The 19,325-nt window shown below is 51.5% G+C and overlaps 1 protein-coding gene across 1 annotated transcript; it reads right to left on the bottom strand.

Annotated features, from left to right (window-relative positions):
- Window positions 1-719: 719 nt before the first annotated feature.
- NKRF (NFKB repressing factor) lies at window positions 720-7,834 on the bottom strand. Its single transcript, XM_069942851.1, has 3 exons — window positions 7,428-7,834; window positions 4,721-4,842; window positions 720-2,888 (listed from the first exon to the last, which is right to left on the bottom strand). Exons 1-3 carry the CDS (start codon window positions 7,628-7,630, stop codon window positions 832-834), a joined length of 2,382 nt encoding a protein of 793 aa, XP_069798952.1. The 5' UTR covers window positions 7,631-7,834; the 3' UTR covers window positions 720-831.
- Between the last annotated feature and the right edge of the window lie 11,491 nt (window positions 7,835-19,325).

Below are 19,325 nucleotides of genomic sequence, written 5' to 3'. Positions count from 1 at the left end.
GCACTAAAGATCGGAGAATGTGCCCTAACCTTTATTTTTCCCCATATACAGAACCATAAAAGAGCTTGTTTTTTGTGGGACCAGTTGTACTTTGTAATTACTTTTGAAATCTAGTTTTGCATTGTTTACTATGTGGTAATACTGACATGTTACCTATATTTGTTAGGTCAGTACCTTTTATCTTACTACCTAAAAAAAATGAAAACTTAAAATAGATAAATCTGCTTAAAACTGTCACATTCTGATCCTTATAACTTATTTTTCAGTCTGCAGGTACATGTAAGAGCTAATATTTTTGCACTGTGATCTGTAGTTTTTATTGGTGCCATATCTGCATATAAAGAAAAAGAAGATGGGGATGATTTGAGTTACAGGAGGGATTCATATTTTTAAAAACATTTTAAAATGTGTATACACTTTTTTTTGGTCCCCCTCAGGGAACTTGTGTGAGCAATCATTTAATTGCTCATACAGATACTGAAGTACTACTTATGTACTGCATTGATCTGTTGGTACAGCCTGCAAAAAAAATAAAAATCTAGGCGACACATTCCCTTAAAAAAAATAAAATATAAGGTTGTGCTCCGATTACCATGGACAGCTATCATAAACCTGCCTCGTTTCCATTGTAAATACTTTGAACGGAAGAGTTTATGCCTAGTGTTCATCTTATGTTACAGTAGTCTTGCACTATCCAATATAAATATACTCTGCTTAGGTTTAGAACAGTAAACTAGGGTAAAAACACTATTTATTTAGTTGTAACACAAAAAGGACAACCTAACAACAGTGCTGTGAATAAATAACACCTTAACAAAATATCTCTCGCCGTCACTGATTGGGCATAACTAGAGCGTAGGAGCCGACCTGGCCTTCTTGTCGTAACTGGTATATGAGATCCTCTCGATTTCGTTTTCTGCTAACTACCAAAAACCTCTGGTTGCCTTGTCCATAAGACTTGCTCTTGAGGCCATACTTCTGAGCTATCTGATGTATGTGTTTTCTTTCTTCATTACTCAGTTCTCTAGAAAACTTCAGATCATCCTGACTGTCAGACCCCGCATAGTTGCCGATAATATTTTCAATGTCTCTCTTTGTGATCTTTTGGTTAGTGGTTGTTAAGCCAAGACCTTCACGACTAAACTGTTCCTTTACAGATATGGGCTCTGCAATTCCTTCTCCTCCTTTGCCCAGTCCTCCACCAGTCCACCCCATCTTCCTTAGAAGCTGGTTTCCGATATTGTCCTCTTTGATTTGCTTTTTGAACGCCTCTTCATTCGACAAGCCTCTGATCTGGTTTCGAGAAATGGCGTCTACTGTTGGGCTCTTCTTCAGATTGTTGACAATTACTGGTTGGGTCTTCTTTAAGGCCATCAAAGCTGCATCTGCGGCCTCATGCTTTACAGTCTTCTTAATGCCAATGGCTTCTGCTACAAGCTCTTGCTCAATGAAGACCTGACACTTCCAGTTAACTCCTGCCATTCTCTCAAATACATATTCCACAGATACCTTGTTGAACTGGGCAGTAGCATTCAGTATGCAGACAGGGCTGCCACCATTCTCGCAGATCACAATGTCTTTTAGAGAGGTTATGGCACCGTTGCCTGAGGACCTGGTGCAGTCGGGTCTCTGCTGGTTAGGCTGTAAACTCTTAAAGACCTTAACAGCCTGTTCAGCTGCAGCATGTTTGCTGGTCTTCTTATTTCCGTATGCCTCAGCTACACAATGGTCTTGCACATATACACTGCATCGCCATGTGTGACTGGGCATGAATTCATACTTATATTCTACCGTCATTTTATTTAAAGTGGCAGAATTGTTCAAAATGCCTATTGCATCACATGCATTTTCCGTGAGAATAAATTCCGTCCATGGTTTAGTTGACGCACCCCTTATTGTCTCAGAACTCTGCTGGCCTGCCAGGAGGCTGTCGTTCACATGTCCATTGTCTTGTTTCAGAGCGGGTGGGAATTCAGTCCTCGGTGAGTCACTTGAACACGCCACCAGGTCCTCACGATAACTACTACCAAACCTTCGCTTTGCAGATATGACTTTAACCATAGGCTTTAACAAGAGCTGTATGGCCATCTCAGCCGCTTTGTCTCGAGCCCCTATTCTGGTCCACGAATAGCCAGTAGCTAAGTAAACATCTTGGCAACGGACTTCACAAGCAAAGCCATCTGAGGGGATGTTCTTAGGTCTAGGGAAAATGCTTGGAGGTATTTCCTTAAGAGAAACATAGATATATTCTGGATTTGTCTTGCATGCCTGAACAGACTGGGATAACATGTGGGTATAGTTTATTCGTGTGCTGCCAGATATCAATTGAGGATTCTGCATATTTTGTTTCACAATGCCAGAAAGATGGCTAATAAAACTGGGTTTATCCAAAGTCTGTGTCTGTGTACGACCCAGAAAACTTGACACAATTTCCTTTGAAGGTTTACCAGGTCTTTTTGGTGGTTTTACAAAACCAATGCCTTTTCTCCCCTGAGTGTTTTTGTCCTTCCACGCATCTAGGACGTTAGAACGGAAATCTCTGGACACATTTGAATAATGGGACTCAAACTTGGCAGAATAATCCTGCTCCACTTTGGTCATGAAGTTAGTGCAGTCACCTTTGCTTTGTTCGTCGCCCATGTATGGGTCATATACGTAAGGGCTGCAATTCAGCTCCATTTTGAATGATTTCTCTCCTTCTGAGTGGTCACTAAAAGGGGATGATACGCTGGAATTATGGGGCAGCAAAGTTTTTTCCTCATTGCTTGTGTCATTCTTTGCTTTTTCTGTTCTTTGAAACTGCTTGTCATCCTCTATTGTGCTCACTACAAAGTGTACAGGTGCAAAACGTGGACGGGGGCCAAACTTCTTCTTTTGGGGTGGTTCAGCTGCAAGTGGAAAAAAAAAATATATAAGCATACATATATATTTGGAAGCTTTAACAATGTTCTCAATATTTTAATGTAACTACAAACTGGGGACATGATGATAGAAAGATTGATCACTGTGCTTAAAGGGGTTTGCAGAGTTATTTTTACTTGGTCCCCTATCAACAGGTATGAGATTGCGAGGGTCCGACCTCTGGGCCCCTGGGGATCTCTAGAACGGCATCCAAACACCTTCGTTTGGAATGGGGCCCACAGGTTGATGCATGACAAACCACTCCTTTCATTCTCTATGGAACCGCCAGAGATAGCCAAGTGCAAGCAGCTCCATAGAATGAATGGAATGGTGGGTCATGTGCCAACTTGCGTCTTTTTTCAAAACACAGAGTGCCATTGTAGAGATCCCTGGGGGGGCTCAGAGGTTGGACTGCTAAGCTGACGTCCATTGTCCTTTTATCCCTGTATACCCAACCACACCAGTGATGTCTAATGCAATCAGTTGGTGATCAGTAGGGAGCTGAGCACTGGGACAAATGGGCAGCACCACAGTACGGCTTCATCAGACACTATGGGCCACATGTATCATCCGGCGAACGGATGATTTTCGGCGTAAAGTGACGATTTGCGTATTTTTTTATACGCAAATGGCCGATTTGCGAATAAAATATTCGCAAATCGGCACTCTCCGCCGAGTACGCCAGGGGGCGGAAAGTGGGCAGAACGGAGGGTGCAGACTCAGAGTCCGCGCGATTTATCAACCGTTCCGCCAAAATGTACGCCGAAAACCTACTCCAGTCCTCAGCTGGCGTAGGTTTTCGGCGGTGCGCAACGGCGCACACGGGATTTATGTAGAGGCAGTCCGCCTCTACATAAATCTCCGTAGCGCCGGAGCTGCGGGGGCATTTTTACGTCCGGCGTAAAAAACGCCAGACTTAATAAATGCCTCCCTATGTCTGGTATTGCTGCACTTTCCCAATCAACAAGATGACACTTCTCTGTCCAGAGGAAAAAAAACCCAGAGAGGCCTTGGTCCAGTGGGGGCACCACAGTCAGCAATTTCCTGAGTGTGAAAACCCCTTTAAGTTTGGCTGGAGTTTTAGCCAGGAGTGCATGACCCCAGAGGACATACAGCTTCAAGTGTTATTGTTGTCTCACTAGGTTACCTTATGGAGGAGAAATACATTTGAATCTACTCATACCTGAGCCCTTACTGTTCCAGTCATCCCTGTCTGTATCTGAAAGGACACATGTACAGCAAGGGATAACCACAATCAATAACACCTTCTCCTGGTCCCTCGTACACACTGTCTGCATCCTAATGGCAGATTCCAGTCTTTTATTTATTTTTTCAATACACTTAGCAACCAGCAATGTCTGACCACTTCTTCCTGGTAACATTTCTAAATCACAAGCTATCATTTATAGCCCCTTCAGGCCTTAATAATTCATTTATCTTACAAAGTGTTATTTCTGTCAGGCGTCAGTATGGAGTCTGGCAGCTAATATGCTCCAACAGAATGAATCCTTGACATTAGGGAATTATCACTTGCAGTGTAGCGGGTAAAGCTTTTATGGCCTCAGCTCTTCGTATAGTGCTGGCACTGTGCCGCTGCAGCTTGGTTTGGCTTTCCACACTTTGAGTCGGGCTAAATGGTGACTGGCATCTATCTCTGTATGGAAAGTCATAAGGGAGAGCTTGCAAATCGCCAAGTGGGACTGCCCACTGGAATCACTTTCCACAGACCTATACACAATGCCCACACACAGGACTGCATGTACAATGTGACAAGGTTTTTAAGCTGCAACAGATACAAAGGCAATGACTGGAGACTTACTGGCATCTGAGGTGGCAGGTCTCTTTGTTGCTTTGGCCCCTGGCACAAGCTCATAAGATGGCATGTCAATTTCGATTCCGTCAGCCATCTGGTGAACCTTCTGTGTTAACTGCTCGCCATACCTGAGGGCACAAGCATTGGGATATCAGGTGAGTTTATTGAACCACACTTAGTCATACACTTATTGTCAGACAAACGTTCATTTGGCTCATTTCTCCCACCACCACTATATACAGTGAGGGAGGGATGTGAGGTGGCTTGGTGGCTTATCGCCTGCAGTAATACAGCTTCAACTCGTATCCCACTTACAGTCAACATGGAAATCCACGCTCTTGCTGCTCTGACAGGCACGGATAGCCTAAGCATACACTTACATATAACCAATTCACCAAACATTACTCATAGACACAAGAGCGACTCTACTGAAGAGGCAGATAGTAATTTCTCCTCTATGCTGAATTTTCAGAAACATATCTATTATTAGTGCCAAAGGGTTTCCAGGAATCCCCGGAGGCCCAAGGTCCCAGGTTATTACACAACACTAGTTATAATGTTACATAATGACTTCCTCATGTTCCTCAGACGCATTGCTCTGCTCACACCTGCAGCGAGACCTCTCTATACTGACACAAGGCTGGATGTTGTACAGAGGATACTGGTGGTCCTTACTGCTTTATGGTGGGTTTCAGCAGCAAAGTGTGCAACAGTAAAACTGTATCAGGACTGCCAGAACCGCACGGATCCTGACTGCCAGAACCGCACGGATCCTGACTGCCAGAACCGCACGGATCCTGACTGCCAGAACCGCACGGATCCTGACTGCCAGAACCGCACGGATCCTGACTGCCAGAACCGCACGGATCCTGACTGCCAGAACCGCACGGATCCTGACTGCCAGAACCGCACGGATCCTGACTAACCGAGGTCCCAATGTCCAGACAGCGAGCTGTAACCCTGGTGTTTACTTCTCTATGTAATTCATCACCCATCATTACTATGCGTAGGGACCACCCAGAGATGACCTGTGAGGGGGGCAGCACAGCAAGCACCCCTCATACACCAGGCATGCCACTGGGCACATCAGATGGCACTGGACACAGCAGGCTTCCCCATACACCGGAGATGCCACTGGGCCCAGCAGGCACCCTCCCATACAGCGGACATGGCACTGGGCACAGCAGGCACCCCTATAAACCGGACATGGCACAGCAGGCACCCTCCCATACACCAGACATGGCACGGCAGGCACCCCCCCCCCCCCCAAATACACCGGACATGGCACGGCAGGCACCCCCCATACACCGGACATGGCACAGCAGGCACCCTCCCATACACCAGACATGGCACGGCAGGCACCCCCCATACACCGGACATGGCACGGCAGGCACCCCCCATACACCGGACATGGCACGGCAGGCACCCCCCATACACCGGACATGGCACGGCAGGCACCCCCCATACACCGGACATGGCACGGCAGGCACCCCCCATACACCGGACATGGCACGGCAGGCACCCCCCATACACCGGACATGGCACGGCAGGCACCCCCCATACACCGGACATGGCACGGCAGGCACCCCCCATACACCGGACATGGCACGGCAGGCACCCCCCATACACCGGACATGGCACGGCAGGCACCCCCCATACACCGGACATGGCACGGCAGGCACCCCCCATACACCGGACATGGCACGGCAGGCACCCCCCATACACCGGACATGGCACGGCAGGCACCCCCCATACACCGGACATGGCACGGCAGGCACCCCCCATACACCGGACATGGCACGGCAGGCACCCCCCATACACCGGACATGGCACGGCAGGCACCCCCCATACACCGGACATGGCACGGCAGGCACCCCCCATACACCGGACATGGCACGGCAGGCAGCCCCTTCATACACCGGACGTGGCAAAGATGGCACCCTCTCATACACAGGACATAGCACCAGGCACAGCAGGCATCCCCTCATGCACCGAACATGGCACAGCAGGCACCCCCCATACACCGGACATGGCACGGCAGGCACCCCCCATACACCGGACATGGCATGGCAGGCACCCCCTCATACACCGGACATGGCACCGGGCACAGCAGGCACCCCCTCATACACCGGACATGGCACCGGGTACAGCAGGCACCCCTATACACCGGACATGGCACCGGGCACAGCAGGCACCCCCTCATACACCGGACATGGCACCGGGTACAGCAGGCACCCCTATACACCGGACATGGCACCGGGTACAGCAGGCACCCCCTCATACACCGGACATGGCACCGGGTACAGCAGGCACCCCCTCATACACCGGACATGGCACCGGGCACAGCAGGCACCCCCTCATACACCGGACATGGCACCGGGTACAGCAGGCACCCCTATACACCGGACATGGCACCGGGTACAGCAGGCACCCCTATACACCGGACATGGCACCGGGTACAGCAGGCACCCCTATACACCGGACATGGCACCGGGCACAGCAGGCACCCCCTCATACACCGGACATGGCACCGGGTACAGCAGGCACCCCTATACACCGGACATGGCACCGGGCACAGCAGGCACCCCCTCATACACCGGACATGGCACCGGGTACAGCAGGCACCCCTATACACCGGACATGGCACCGGGTACAGCAGGCACCCCCTCATACACCGGACATGGCACCGGGCATACACGTGCGCCGCACTCACCGGTTCCCTATGAAGACAATGTTGCTCCACACCACGGACAGGGCGATGAGCTGGTCCATCCTGCGGCCGGGATAGGCATGCATGTGCCGGGCCAGGAACTCCCTCCGACAGGCCCACTGCTTGTCATTCTCGTGGTACTGACGGAAATCCTCCAGGGACACCGGGGACCCCTCACCGGGCGCTTCCCTGCATGCAGTGGCCATGGCCGGGCCCTCACAGGAGGATTGACGCCCTCTGTACGGACGGAGCCGCAGCGGCCCCTGGCGGTCGGGCCCCGAGCTGCTCACAGATACACACCGGGACACATAGAGGATGTTACCGAGCAGCTCTGACGTCTCATGCGGAACCGTGAGCGAACCATAGAGAGGGACCGCGTGCAGAGCACCACAGGAACCATAGAGAGCGGATCTGTCACTCTGTGTTCCCGGCGCTCTAAGGCCACAGCGACGCCTAGCGGTCATTCCTCCAGAATCCTGCCATGCTATGCCTGGAGGGGGCAGAGCCTACTAACATGCAGCCACTGCGTCTTCTGGCCATGGAACTCTTTACAGCAGGGGTTTCGTTACAATCGCAGATATTTGCCATGGTGATTTCACATCTACACTACACAGCTTCTAGCAGGGGCGTAGCTAATGTCTCCTGGGCCCTGGTGCGAGAGGCCAACTTGGGCCCCCCCCCTCCTTTCACGACCAAGTGATGCTATTGTTGTGTGTATATATATATATATATATATATATATATATATATATATATATACACACAGTGGTGCCTTGGATTATGAGCATAATTCGTTCTGGGACTGTGCTTGTAATCCAAATCCACTCTTAAACCAAAGCAAATTTTCCTATAAGAAATCATGTAAATGCAGACAATTGGTTCCACACCCCAAATATATTTATTATTCTGTACTGTACAGTAATGGAGAGGATGGGAAACACAAGGGCTGACAGAGACTGCAGGGAGCATGAAGGAAGGAGCAGGGCAGATGTGGGCACATACATGCAGCACTCTCTGTCCGGGGAGAGAGAGGTTACAGCTATGGAGAGATTACCTCCACAGTCCTGTCCCCTGATGCAAGCCCCAGCCTGAAGGGGATCTGCTATGATTTGGAAGGTGTTTAGAGTACAGTGCTGTAGACCCCGCTATGCAGGCCATGCCCCTTCTCCACTCGCGCTCCCACCCAATACAGGAAGTTCTTAAACCAAAGCAATGCTCTTAAACCAAGTCACAATTTTGAAAAACTGTGAGCTCTTAAACCAAAACGCTCTTAAACGAAGTTACTCTTAAACCAAGGTACCACTGTATATATATATATATATATATATATATATATATATATATATATACACACACACACACCAAGACAGATATTACCTATTACCGCCATACTGTTACCGACCAAATCCTGTATACTGAGACCAATATTACCAGTAATACCAGTATATAGGGAGGAAACATTACCGCCACACCACAACCACTACAATCACCACCATATTGTTACTGACCAAATCCAGTATACTAAATCACCTCATCCAGTCATATAGAGGTGGCCCCAGCTCTACACAGGCTCTATACACCATATACATTACTGTGCAGTTATAACAGGTGACTCACAGGAGACGTCTTTTCTGATCGGAGTTCTTTCCTTTTCATCTTCTTCTCCATCCTAGGCCGTTATGAGAACTTCTCTGAGCCACGAATCCACAGAATCTGCCAGACAGACATATTAGGCTCCACACTCTGACACCATCCTCATCTCTCTACAAACTGCACATCTGTACTGTCCCCTTTACACCCTCATTTAGTGGGTAGCCCTGACTCTATGTGACCTCCTAATAATATATGCCCCCCTCTGTGTATTCCCTCTCCCCCTATGTTGCCCCCCCCCAAATAGATGGCCCCCTCTACCCCCTCCCTTATAGATGGCCCCCTCTACCCCCTCCCTTATAGATGGCCCCCTCTCTCCTCACCCTCCCTTATAGATGGCCCCCTCTCTCCTCACCCTCCCTTATAGATGGTCCCCTCTCCCCCCACCCTCCCTTATAGATGGCCCCCTCTCCCCCCACCCTCCCTTATAGATGGTCCCCTCCCCCCCCTCCCTTATAGATGGTCCCCTTCCCCCCCCCCCTCCCTTATAGATGGTCCCCTTCCCCCCCCCTCCCTTATAGATGGTCCCCTTTCCCCCCCTTTATAGATGGTCCCCTTTCCCCCCCTTTATAGATGGTCCCCTTCCTCCCTCCCTTATAGATGGTCCCCTTTCCCCCCCCCACCCTCATAGATGGCCCCTCTTTCCCCCCACCCTCATAGATGGCCCCTCTTTCCCCCCACCCTCATAGATGGCCCCCTCTTTCCCCCCACCCTCTTAGATGCCCCCCTCCTTTCCCCCCACCCTCATAAATGCCCCCCTCCTTTCCCCCTACCCTCATAAATGCCCCCCTCCTTTCCCCCCACCCTCATAGATGCCCCCCTCCTTTCCCCCCACCCGTACAGGCTGATAAAAAAACAAAACTTAACTCACCTGACATCGCGCTCCCACGTTGATCCTCACTCCTTCGATCTGTCCCCGGCTGCTGCGCGGCTGCCGGGGGTGTCGCATCTTATCCCCGGCAGCACGCGCATCCCAGAACTCCCTGCGCGCCGGAAACCGGAAGTCAGGGCCCAAGGCGCGCAGGGAGTTCTGGGATACGCGCGCTGCCGGGGGTAAGACGCAACACCCCCGGCAGCCGCGCAGCAGCCGTGGGAAAGACGGAGCCAGACTCTTGTGACCGCAAGCAAAACAATGCTTGCGGTCACAAGAGTGATTGATCGGGGGGCCCCGCGGGCCCCCCTTGTGGCGGGCCCGGTCGCGGCGGCGACCCCCGCGACCACGGTGGCTACGCCACTGGCTTCTAGTATACAGTATGGTATACTAGAATAGTGAGAACATTGGTGGGGAGCAGGCAGGCAGATGATGGACAGCAACAATGGACACTTCTCCTTCCTAGCTGTCCAGGAATCATTCTTAATGGCTGACCCCAGCACCCAGGGGCGTAGCTAAAGGCTGATGGGCCCTGGTGCAAAATTTTAGCTTGGGGCCCCCCCATCTCCCCCCGATCAGGCAAAGTCATATCTAACGTTATATCCAATTACTCTAATGTGCCACCATGTTCTAATGCCCTGTCACTGCCTCCACCTCATGTACTGCACTACTGCCCCCTATAATTAATGGACTGTACTGTGTCATTGTCTAATCATTGTATTCCAATCTTTGACTCTCCAGCTGAAAAACTACAACTCTCATCATGAACTGCCAGTTGGAAACGATGGGGGTTGTAGTGCTGCAACCTGAAGAGCCACATGCTGCAAAACTACAACTCCCATTATAAACTGTCAGCAGCAGTGGCGGATTAAATGTACCCTGGGCCCCGGGCTGTCCACCCAACCTGGGCCCCCCCCCCCCCCCAGCCACCCCAGCAGGCTGTGTGGGGTATATAAGAATACAGAGGTCTGAGGGGGATGAGTATATAGAAGTGACCCCAGAACATCACTAATAGGGGATAGGGGGGATGTTTTTGTTCTATCCCCTATTAGTGATGTTCTGGGGTCACTTCCCTGCACTGAGCCCCCACAGATCTATGTATTCTTATATGCCACAAAGAATCCAGTGTATAATGCACCTAGGACCAAACTACAACAGCTACATGCACTACAACTCCCAGCATGTACTGACAGTCTGCAGCCCTCATAATATGCTGGGAGTTGTAGTGCCTGCAGTTGTAGTTGGGTTCTAGTTTAAAAGTTTTCGCTAGTGTACTGTAGTGACCCCGGGGCTGTGTCAGTACACTACCGCAAACAAAACACTGACCCATTTAGACCCCAATGGTACACAGGCTCTGCACACTATAGGGCTGGGTTCACACTATGTATATTTCAGGCAGTATTTGGTCCTCATGTCAGGTCCTCATAGCAACCAAAACCAGGAGTGGATGGAAAACACAGAAAGGATCTGTTGACACAATGTTGTAATTGAGTGGATGGCCGGCATATAACAGTAAATAACGTCCATTATTTCAATATAACAGCCATTGTTTTAAAATAACAGCAAATATTTGCCATTAAATGGCGGCCATCCACTCAATTACAACATTGTGTGAACAGAGCCTTTCTGTGTTTTCTATCCACTCCTGGTTTTGGTTGCTATGAGGACCACAATACTGACTGAAATATACTGTGTGTGAACCCAGCCTATAAGTGATTACAGTGCAGTTACTAATGACTCACAGGTGACGTCTTCTCCGATTGCCGTCGCTCACTTTTTCCTTTCCTCTCTATTTGGCGCAGCATCATGAAGACTTCTCCGGCCCCAACTCAACTGCAGGCGGGGAGCTGGGGGTGACTGGGGAAGGGAGGCAGCTGGGGCGACAGGGGGAGAAGCTGGGGCAAATGAGGCCGGGGAGGGGGGGGGGGAAGCTGGGAAGGCAGGGAAGCAGCAGGGGGTGAACATGATGGGGGTAGCAGCAGGGGGAGAAGATGATGGGGGTAGCAGCAGGGGGAAAAGATGATGGGGGTGGCAGCGGGAGGAGAAGATGATGAAGGGTAGCAGCAGGAGGAGAAGATGATGAAGGGTAGCAGCAGGGGGAAAAGATGATGGGGGTAGCAGCAGGGGGAGAAGATGATGGGGGTGGCAGCAGGAGGAGAAGATGATGAAGGGTAGCAGCAGGGGGAGAAGATGATGAAGGGTAGCAGCAGGGGGAGAAGATGATGGGGGTGGCAGCAGATGATGAAGGGTAGCAGCAGGGGGAGAAGATGATGGGGGTGGCAGCAGGGGGAGAAGATGATGGGGGTGGCAGCAGGGGGAGAAGATGATGGGGTGGCAGCAGGGGGAGAAGATGATGGGGGTAGCAGCAGGAGTAGAAGATGATGGGGGTGGCAGCAGGGGGAGAAGATGATGGGGGTGGCAGCAGGGGGAGAAGATGATGGGGGTGGCAGCAGGGGGAGAAGATGATGGGGTTAGCAGCAGGGGGAGAAGATGATGGGGGTAGCAGCAGGGGGAGAAGATGATGGGGGTAGCAGCAGGGGGAGAAGATGATGGGGGTAGCAGCAGGGGGAGAAGATGATGGGGGTGGCAGCAGGGGGAGAAGATGATGGGGGTATCAGCAGGGGGAGAAGATGATGGGGGTGGCAGCAGGGGGAGAAGATGATGGGGGTGGCAGCAGGGGGAGAAGATGATGGGGGTAGCAGCAGGAGTAGAAGATGATGGGGGTGGCAGCAGGGGGAGAAGATGATGGGGGTGGCAGCAGGGGGAGATGATGGGGGTAGCAGCAGGGGGAGAAGATGATGGGGGTGGCAGCAGGGGGAGATAATGGGGGTATCAGCAGGGGGAGAAGATGATGTGGGTGGCAGCAGGGGGAGAAGATGATGGGGGTAGCAGCAGGGGGAGAAGATGATGGGGGTATCAGCAGGGGGAGAAGATGATGGGGGTAGCAGCAGGGGGAGAAGATGATGGGGGTGGCAGCAGGGGGAGATGATGGGGGTAGCAGCAGGGGGAGAAGATGATGGGGGTGGCAGCAGGGGGAGATAATGGGGGTATCAGCAGGGGGAGAAGATGATGTGGGTGGCAGCAGGGGGAGAAGATGATGGGGTGGCAGCAGGGGGAGAAGATGATGGGGGTAGCAGCAGGAGTAGAAGATGATGGGGGTGGCAGCAGGGGGAGAAGATGATGGGGGTGGCAGCAGGGGGAGTAGATGATGGGGGTGGCAGCAGGGGGAGAAGATGATGGGGTTAGCAGCAGGGGGAAAAGATGATGGGGGTAGCAGCAGGGGGAGAAGATGATGGGGGTAGCAGCAGGGGGAGAAGATGATGGGGGTAGCAGCAGGGGAAGAAGATGATGGGGGTAGCAGCAGGGGGAGAAGATGATGGGGGTGGCAGCAGGGGGAGAAGATGATGGGGGTGGCAGCAGGGGGAGAAGATGATGGGGGTATCAGCAGGGAGAGAAGATGATGGGGTAGCAGCAGGGGGAGAAGATGATGGGGGTATCAGCAGGGGGAGAAGATGATGGGGGTAGCAGCAGGGGGAGAAGATGATGGGGGTAGCAGCAGGGGGAGAAGATGATGGGGGTAGCAGCAGGGGGAGAAGATGATGGGGGTAGCAGCAGGGGGAGAAGATGATGGGGGTAGCAGCAGGGGGAGAAGATGGGGCGGCATGGAGAGCAGCTAAGGGGCAAGGGGTACAGCCGGGTGGCAGGGGGTATATTCGGGCGGCAGGGAGCCAGGGTGAGCTTCCGGCAGAGAGAGCAGGCCGGAAGCTCACAGTGCAGCCCCGCGGTGCCCGAACTTCTCTGCTTGGCGGCGCGCAGGATGTGACGTCATCACGCCGCCAGGAGAGAAGTACGGGCACCGCAAAGACGGCAAGGAGAGAGGGGGCGGTGCCGCGGCGGACTCCGACGACAGCGCGCCACAGCAGAACATCACTCGGGGGCCCATTGGGCCCCGAAAGTGATGTGCTGCTGGCGCTGCTATGCAAGATCTTAATGTGGGCAGCGCGGGCTCCCCCGGAGCCTTGGGCCCCGGGCGGCCGCCCAAACCGCCCACATTATAATCCGCCATTGGTCAGCAGGGCATGATGAAGTTTGAACTTCTGCAACCTGGAGAAGTCACCTGATATCACCTGCAGTCCTATGTAACACCACAGATAACAGTGATATCCCTCTGAGTACAGATAATGTAGTAGTCATCTGCAGTCCTATGTAACACCACAGATAACGCAGTGATATCTCTGAGTACAGATAATGTAGTAGATGTCACCTGCAGTCCTATGTAACACCACAGATAATACAGTGATATCTGTGAGTACAGATCATGTAGTAGATGTCCCCTGCAGTCCTATGTAACACCACAGATAACACAGTGATATCTCTGAGTACAGATAATGTAGATGCAGCACAAGCTGGAGCTCAACGTGGTAAAGATACGGCCATAGGACATAGCTTGGGCCGCCAAGGCAGATGTCTGGAGGAGGGGGCGCTGGTACTTGCTGTCATCTGATTAGGTAAGAGGCCCAATCAGATGACAGCATGTGCCAGCGGGCGCAGCGGGACAGATTAGCGCAGTGCTTCCCAACCTTTTCCACCTCGGGGCACCCCTACTAAATGATGTTCTACAAAATAAGAAAACCGTCATACAGTGACTCACCGGTGATGTCTTCTTTGATCTGAGGCGTCACTTTCCCTTTTCCTCTTCATCCGGCCCAGTCCTCCAAGATGATTCTTTCCAGATACGTTTCATCCCCTTAGAACCTGCGAGACAAACAATTTAGGCTCCGCACATTTCTAGCAACTTCCTTCCCTTCCTCCCTCCTGTAGGCTCCCATAGTAACTGCACTGTTTGGTGTAATGTGCAGTAAAGTGAGTAGGAATGTGGGATGCCCCCTGTATGTAGGATTCCCTGCTGTGCCCCCATGAGCTAATAATGCCCCCAGAGGTGCCCCCATACAATAATAATGCCCCCAGAGGTGCCCCCATATACTAATAATGCCCCCAGAGGTGCCCCCATGAACTAATAATGCCCCCAGAGGTGCCCACATCAACTAATAATGCCCCCAGAGGTGCCCCCATGAGCTAATAATGCCCCCAGAGGTGCCCCCATGAGCTAATAATGCCCCCAGAGGTGGCCCCCATGAGCTAAAAATGCCCCCCGAGGTGCCCCCATGAACTAATAATGCCTCCAGAGGTGCCCCCATGAACTAATAATGCCCCCAGAGGTGCCCCCATGAGCTAATAATGCCCCCAGAGGTGCCCCCATGAGCTAATAATGCCCCCAGAGGTGGCCCCCATGAACTAATAACGCCCACAGAGTTGCCCCCATAAACTAATAATGCCCCCAGAGGTGCCCCCATATACTAATAATGATGCCCCCAGAGGTGCCCCCATATACTAATAATGCCCCCAGAGGTGCCCCCATACAATAATGATGCCCCCAGAGGTGCCCACATGAGCTAATAGTGCCCCCAGAGGTGCCCCCAAGAACTAATAATGCCCTCAGAGGTGCCCCCATACACTAATAATGCCCCCAGAGGTGCCCCTAAAAAAACAAACATCCTACTCACCTAATCGGCGCTGTGTAGCTGCAGGCAGCAGCTCTCCTCCTCCTCTTCGGGCTCCATCTTGCGAGCCGCAGGGACGGGACTTCCGGCAGACGTGATGACGTCACATCCTCACGCCTGCCGGAGAGGTAACGGCCCGGCCTCCCATAGGCTGCTGGTATGAAGTGCCGGCAGCCTATGGGAGAGAATACAGGAGGAGGACACTGACAGGTCCTTCTCCTGTATTCTGATCGCTTTAATGTTCCGCCCGCTCACTGTGCGGGCGGAACATCAAAGCGATCTGTGCGGCCGCGCAGCTTCTCGGGATGCTTAAAGTGACACTGTCACAAGTGGCAAGGGGGGGCCGTGCGGGCCCCCTCAGCGTAGGGGCCCGGTCGCCATGGCGACCCCTATAGCTACGCCACTGCCAGCACCACATATCACTCATCCCCTGAAATTAAAGGGGTTATCCAGCGCTACAAAAACATGGCCACTTTTTCTCCACTTGTCTCCAGATTAGGTGGGGTTTGAAACTCAGTTCCATTGAAGTAAATGGAGCTTAATTGCAAACCGCACCTGACCTGGAGACAAGAGAGGGGGATAAGTGGCCATGTTTTTGTAGCGCTGGATAACCCCTTTAATAATGAGTGTAAGGCAAACAGGAGGTGACACAGACAGACAGGGCAGACAGCCACATGGCCGGCCTCTATGGGATCAGTCTCCTTGCTTGTGACCCTTGAAATTCACTTCCATCAATTGTTTAGTGCCCAGGGAAAACTTATGTTGCAAAACTACAATTCCCATCATGCCTGGACAGCCAATGGTTGTAGTTTTGCAACTCCCATCTTGTTTGTGTGTTTGTTTTTTGCTAATGATGATGGATGTAGTAGTAGAGGGATGGTAAATGAGGGGTGTAGTAGTAGTAGCAATAATAGTGGGAGTAGTACCATGTTTCCCCCAAAATAAAACCGTGCCTTATATTACCTTTTCTTCCCAAAGAGACACTACGTCTTATTTTTGGAGGATGTCTTATTTCTTTCCCTCTGACCTCCCCCCTCGGCTCTCCTTAGGGTTGGGGGTGGCTTATTTTAGGCTAGTTGGTAGGCTAACTGGGGGTCTCTTATTTTAGGAGGATGACTTATTTGTGGGGAAACACGGTAGCAGCAGTAGTGGGAGTAGTAGTGGCAGCAACAGTTGTGGGAGTTGTAGTGGGTGCAGTATGGGGAGTAGTAGTAGTAGCAATAGTGAGAGTAGAAGTAGTGATAGTAATTAGAGATGATTGAACAGCGTAAAATCTTAGGTTCTATAGAACTCAAACCTTCCACATTTAATTCCCGATGCCTTCCCGGTCCGTTGGGAAGAAGGAGACAGCCCAGGTATTTCCTGGAATTCCGGGATACAGCCTATTACCTAGGCTATTACCTAGGCTGAATCCCTATTACCTAGGCTGAATCCTGGAATTCTGGGCAGTCTCCTCCTTCCCCACAGACCGGGAAGGCATAGGGAATTAAATGCTGACGGTTCAACAAGGTTCGAGTTCTATAGAACCTAAGATTTTCCACTGTTCAATTATCTCTAATAGCAGTAGTTGGAGTAGTAGCAGTGGGAGGAGGAGTAGTAGCAGCAATATTAGGAGTAGTAGTAGCAGTTACTTGGTAGGCATAGTGGGGGAGGGGTGAGTCGTCACCCGCTCTCCGGTAATGGCGTTTTGGGTCTCTCCTACCCTGGGGCTCCTCAGTGCCAGCCTGCTGCCCCTGCTCTTGTGTGTAGGCAGCAGGGATCTCCAGTGTGCGTGTGTAGAAGAAGCAGCTTGCAACTTCGGGCCTGGTCACGCTGCATGTTCAAGCTGGAGGCTTGCGATAACTACACCATCCGGGCCCGGAGCGACACTGCTCCCCCTGCAGGTCAGAGCGCAGGGTTTTTTGAAAATCGAATTTGCAGTTTTAAATAAAATCAAATCGATTTTCAAGTCACGGGGGGATTATTCAAATTGATTCACTTAAAGGGGTTATCAATTGCTACAAAAACATGGCCACTTTTCCCCCTCTCTTGTCTCCGGATTGGGTGGAGTTTAAAACTCAGTTCCATTGAAGTAAATGGAGCTTAATTGCAAGCCACACCTGAACTAGAGACAAGAGAGGGGAAAAGTGGCCATGTTTTTGTAGCGCTGGATAACCCCTTTAATCACCCAGCCATATATCCACGGTGAATCAACAAACAAAATCCACATGTAAGATTGCATTCACACGTTCAGTGTTTTTCCTGGTCTGTGATTGTGGTCTGCTAGCCACCTCCGCGATCCGTGCAAAACAGTCCGCTTTGTCATCTGTTTTGCATCCGTGGTCCATTTTTTTCACGAATCTGTTTTAAAGCATTTTAAATTACATTGATTACATCACATCCGCGTACATCAGTGAAAAACACGGATCTCATTGATTTCTTTGTAGAATCAGGTCCGTGCTTCCGTTCCGAGTTATGACGTGTCCTATTTTTAAATGGAACGGATTGGAGATCCGTGAAAACACTGAACATGTGAATAGCCCAATACAAAGCAACGGGCTATAAATTTATCCCTGTGCACGGATCCATGCGCACACACAACTTCACGAAATGTATGAATGCAGCCTAACTCATGCGGATTTTGTTGCCTATTTATGACATATCTGCGTGGAAAAAAAATGTAATGCTTGTAGAATCACCCTAATAGGGTATATTCAGTCCAAGTGCCTAGGGCAGCACCAGCTGTAAATATGGCCCTGAGTGAAGCCACATCAGAAGCCTAAAGCTCAGGCTCAGATTTCTGCCATGAAAATTTACAAATGAACCAATCAGCACCCGAGCCATGTCTGGAGCGGTAGCTTTACATGGGGGAAAATGGAGTTTTAATTTGGTGCGTGAGGCCGGGAGAGGGGTGGCAACTAGTCATCTGAGCAGAGAGTCAGTGCCACTAATGGGTCTCTTTGCCTGTCAATCAACACCGCAGGGTGACAGGCAGAGCGCCATGACTAGTCACGGGCGGCTCAGCGCTCAGATGACTAGTTGCCGCCCCTCTCCTTTTGGCTTTTCCGGCTCACCATAGCCACCGCTGAAGCTTTTAAAGCCATCTCTGCAATCACTGGCCACAGCTCTGTCCCATCTTGGCCAGTGATTGGCTAAGCGCCAGCTGCAGAGAGGGGGGGGGAAGAAGCTTGAAGGAAGCCGGGGAGCGCGGAGAGGTAAAGTATTGCGGTATTATTTTCTGTATATGCAGCAAGAGCTGCACGGACATCGCTAACTGTAAGCACACCGGCGTTCTCTTACTTAAAATATCAGGCTAGCAAACTCTTCCTCTATCTACTGTCCCAGGTACACATAGAATTCAGTCCTAATTCCTAAAGAAATAGACGTAAGGGTTAGGGCAGGCATGTCCAAAGTGCGGCCCGCGGGCCATTTGCGGCCCGCGTTCCGAACTTTTGCGGCCCCCCAGGTATCCGGCAGCAACACTGCTCTAGTGCACAGAAAAGGAAAGCCGAAATCTCGCGATGTCCGAGATTTCGGCTTTCCTTTCCCGTGCACTAGAGCAGTGTTTTCCAACCAGTGTGCCGCGGGCGCCGTCCCCCTCACCTACTGGCCCGGACGTGCTCCTCCAATCAGGGGTCTCCCCTGATTGGAGGAGCACGTCCGGGCCAGTAGGTGAGGGGGACGGCGCCCGCGGCGAGCATCTCAAGGAAGGTGAGCAGGGATGGGGGAGAAACAGGGGAGAAGCAGGGGGGAGAGAAACATGAGGATGGGGGAGAAGCAGGGGGGAGAGAAACATGGGGATGGGGAGAAGCAGGGGGGAGAGAAACATGAGGATGGGGG

Source organism: Dendropsophus ebraccatus, chromosome 10 (genome assembly GCF_027789765.1).
Source record: "Dendropsophus ebraccatus isolate aDenEbr1 chromosome 10, aDenEbr1.pat, whole genome shotgun sequence".
NCBI lineage: Eukaryota > Metazoa > Chordata > Amphibia > Anura > Hylidae > Dendropsophus > Dendropsophus ebraccatus.
The sequence above is the reverse complement of the archived record's forward strand: the minus strand, read 5'-3'. Positions and strand labels throughout refer to the sequence as shown.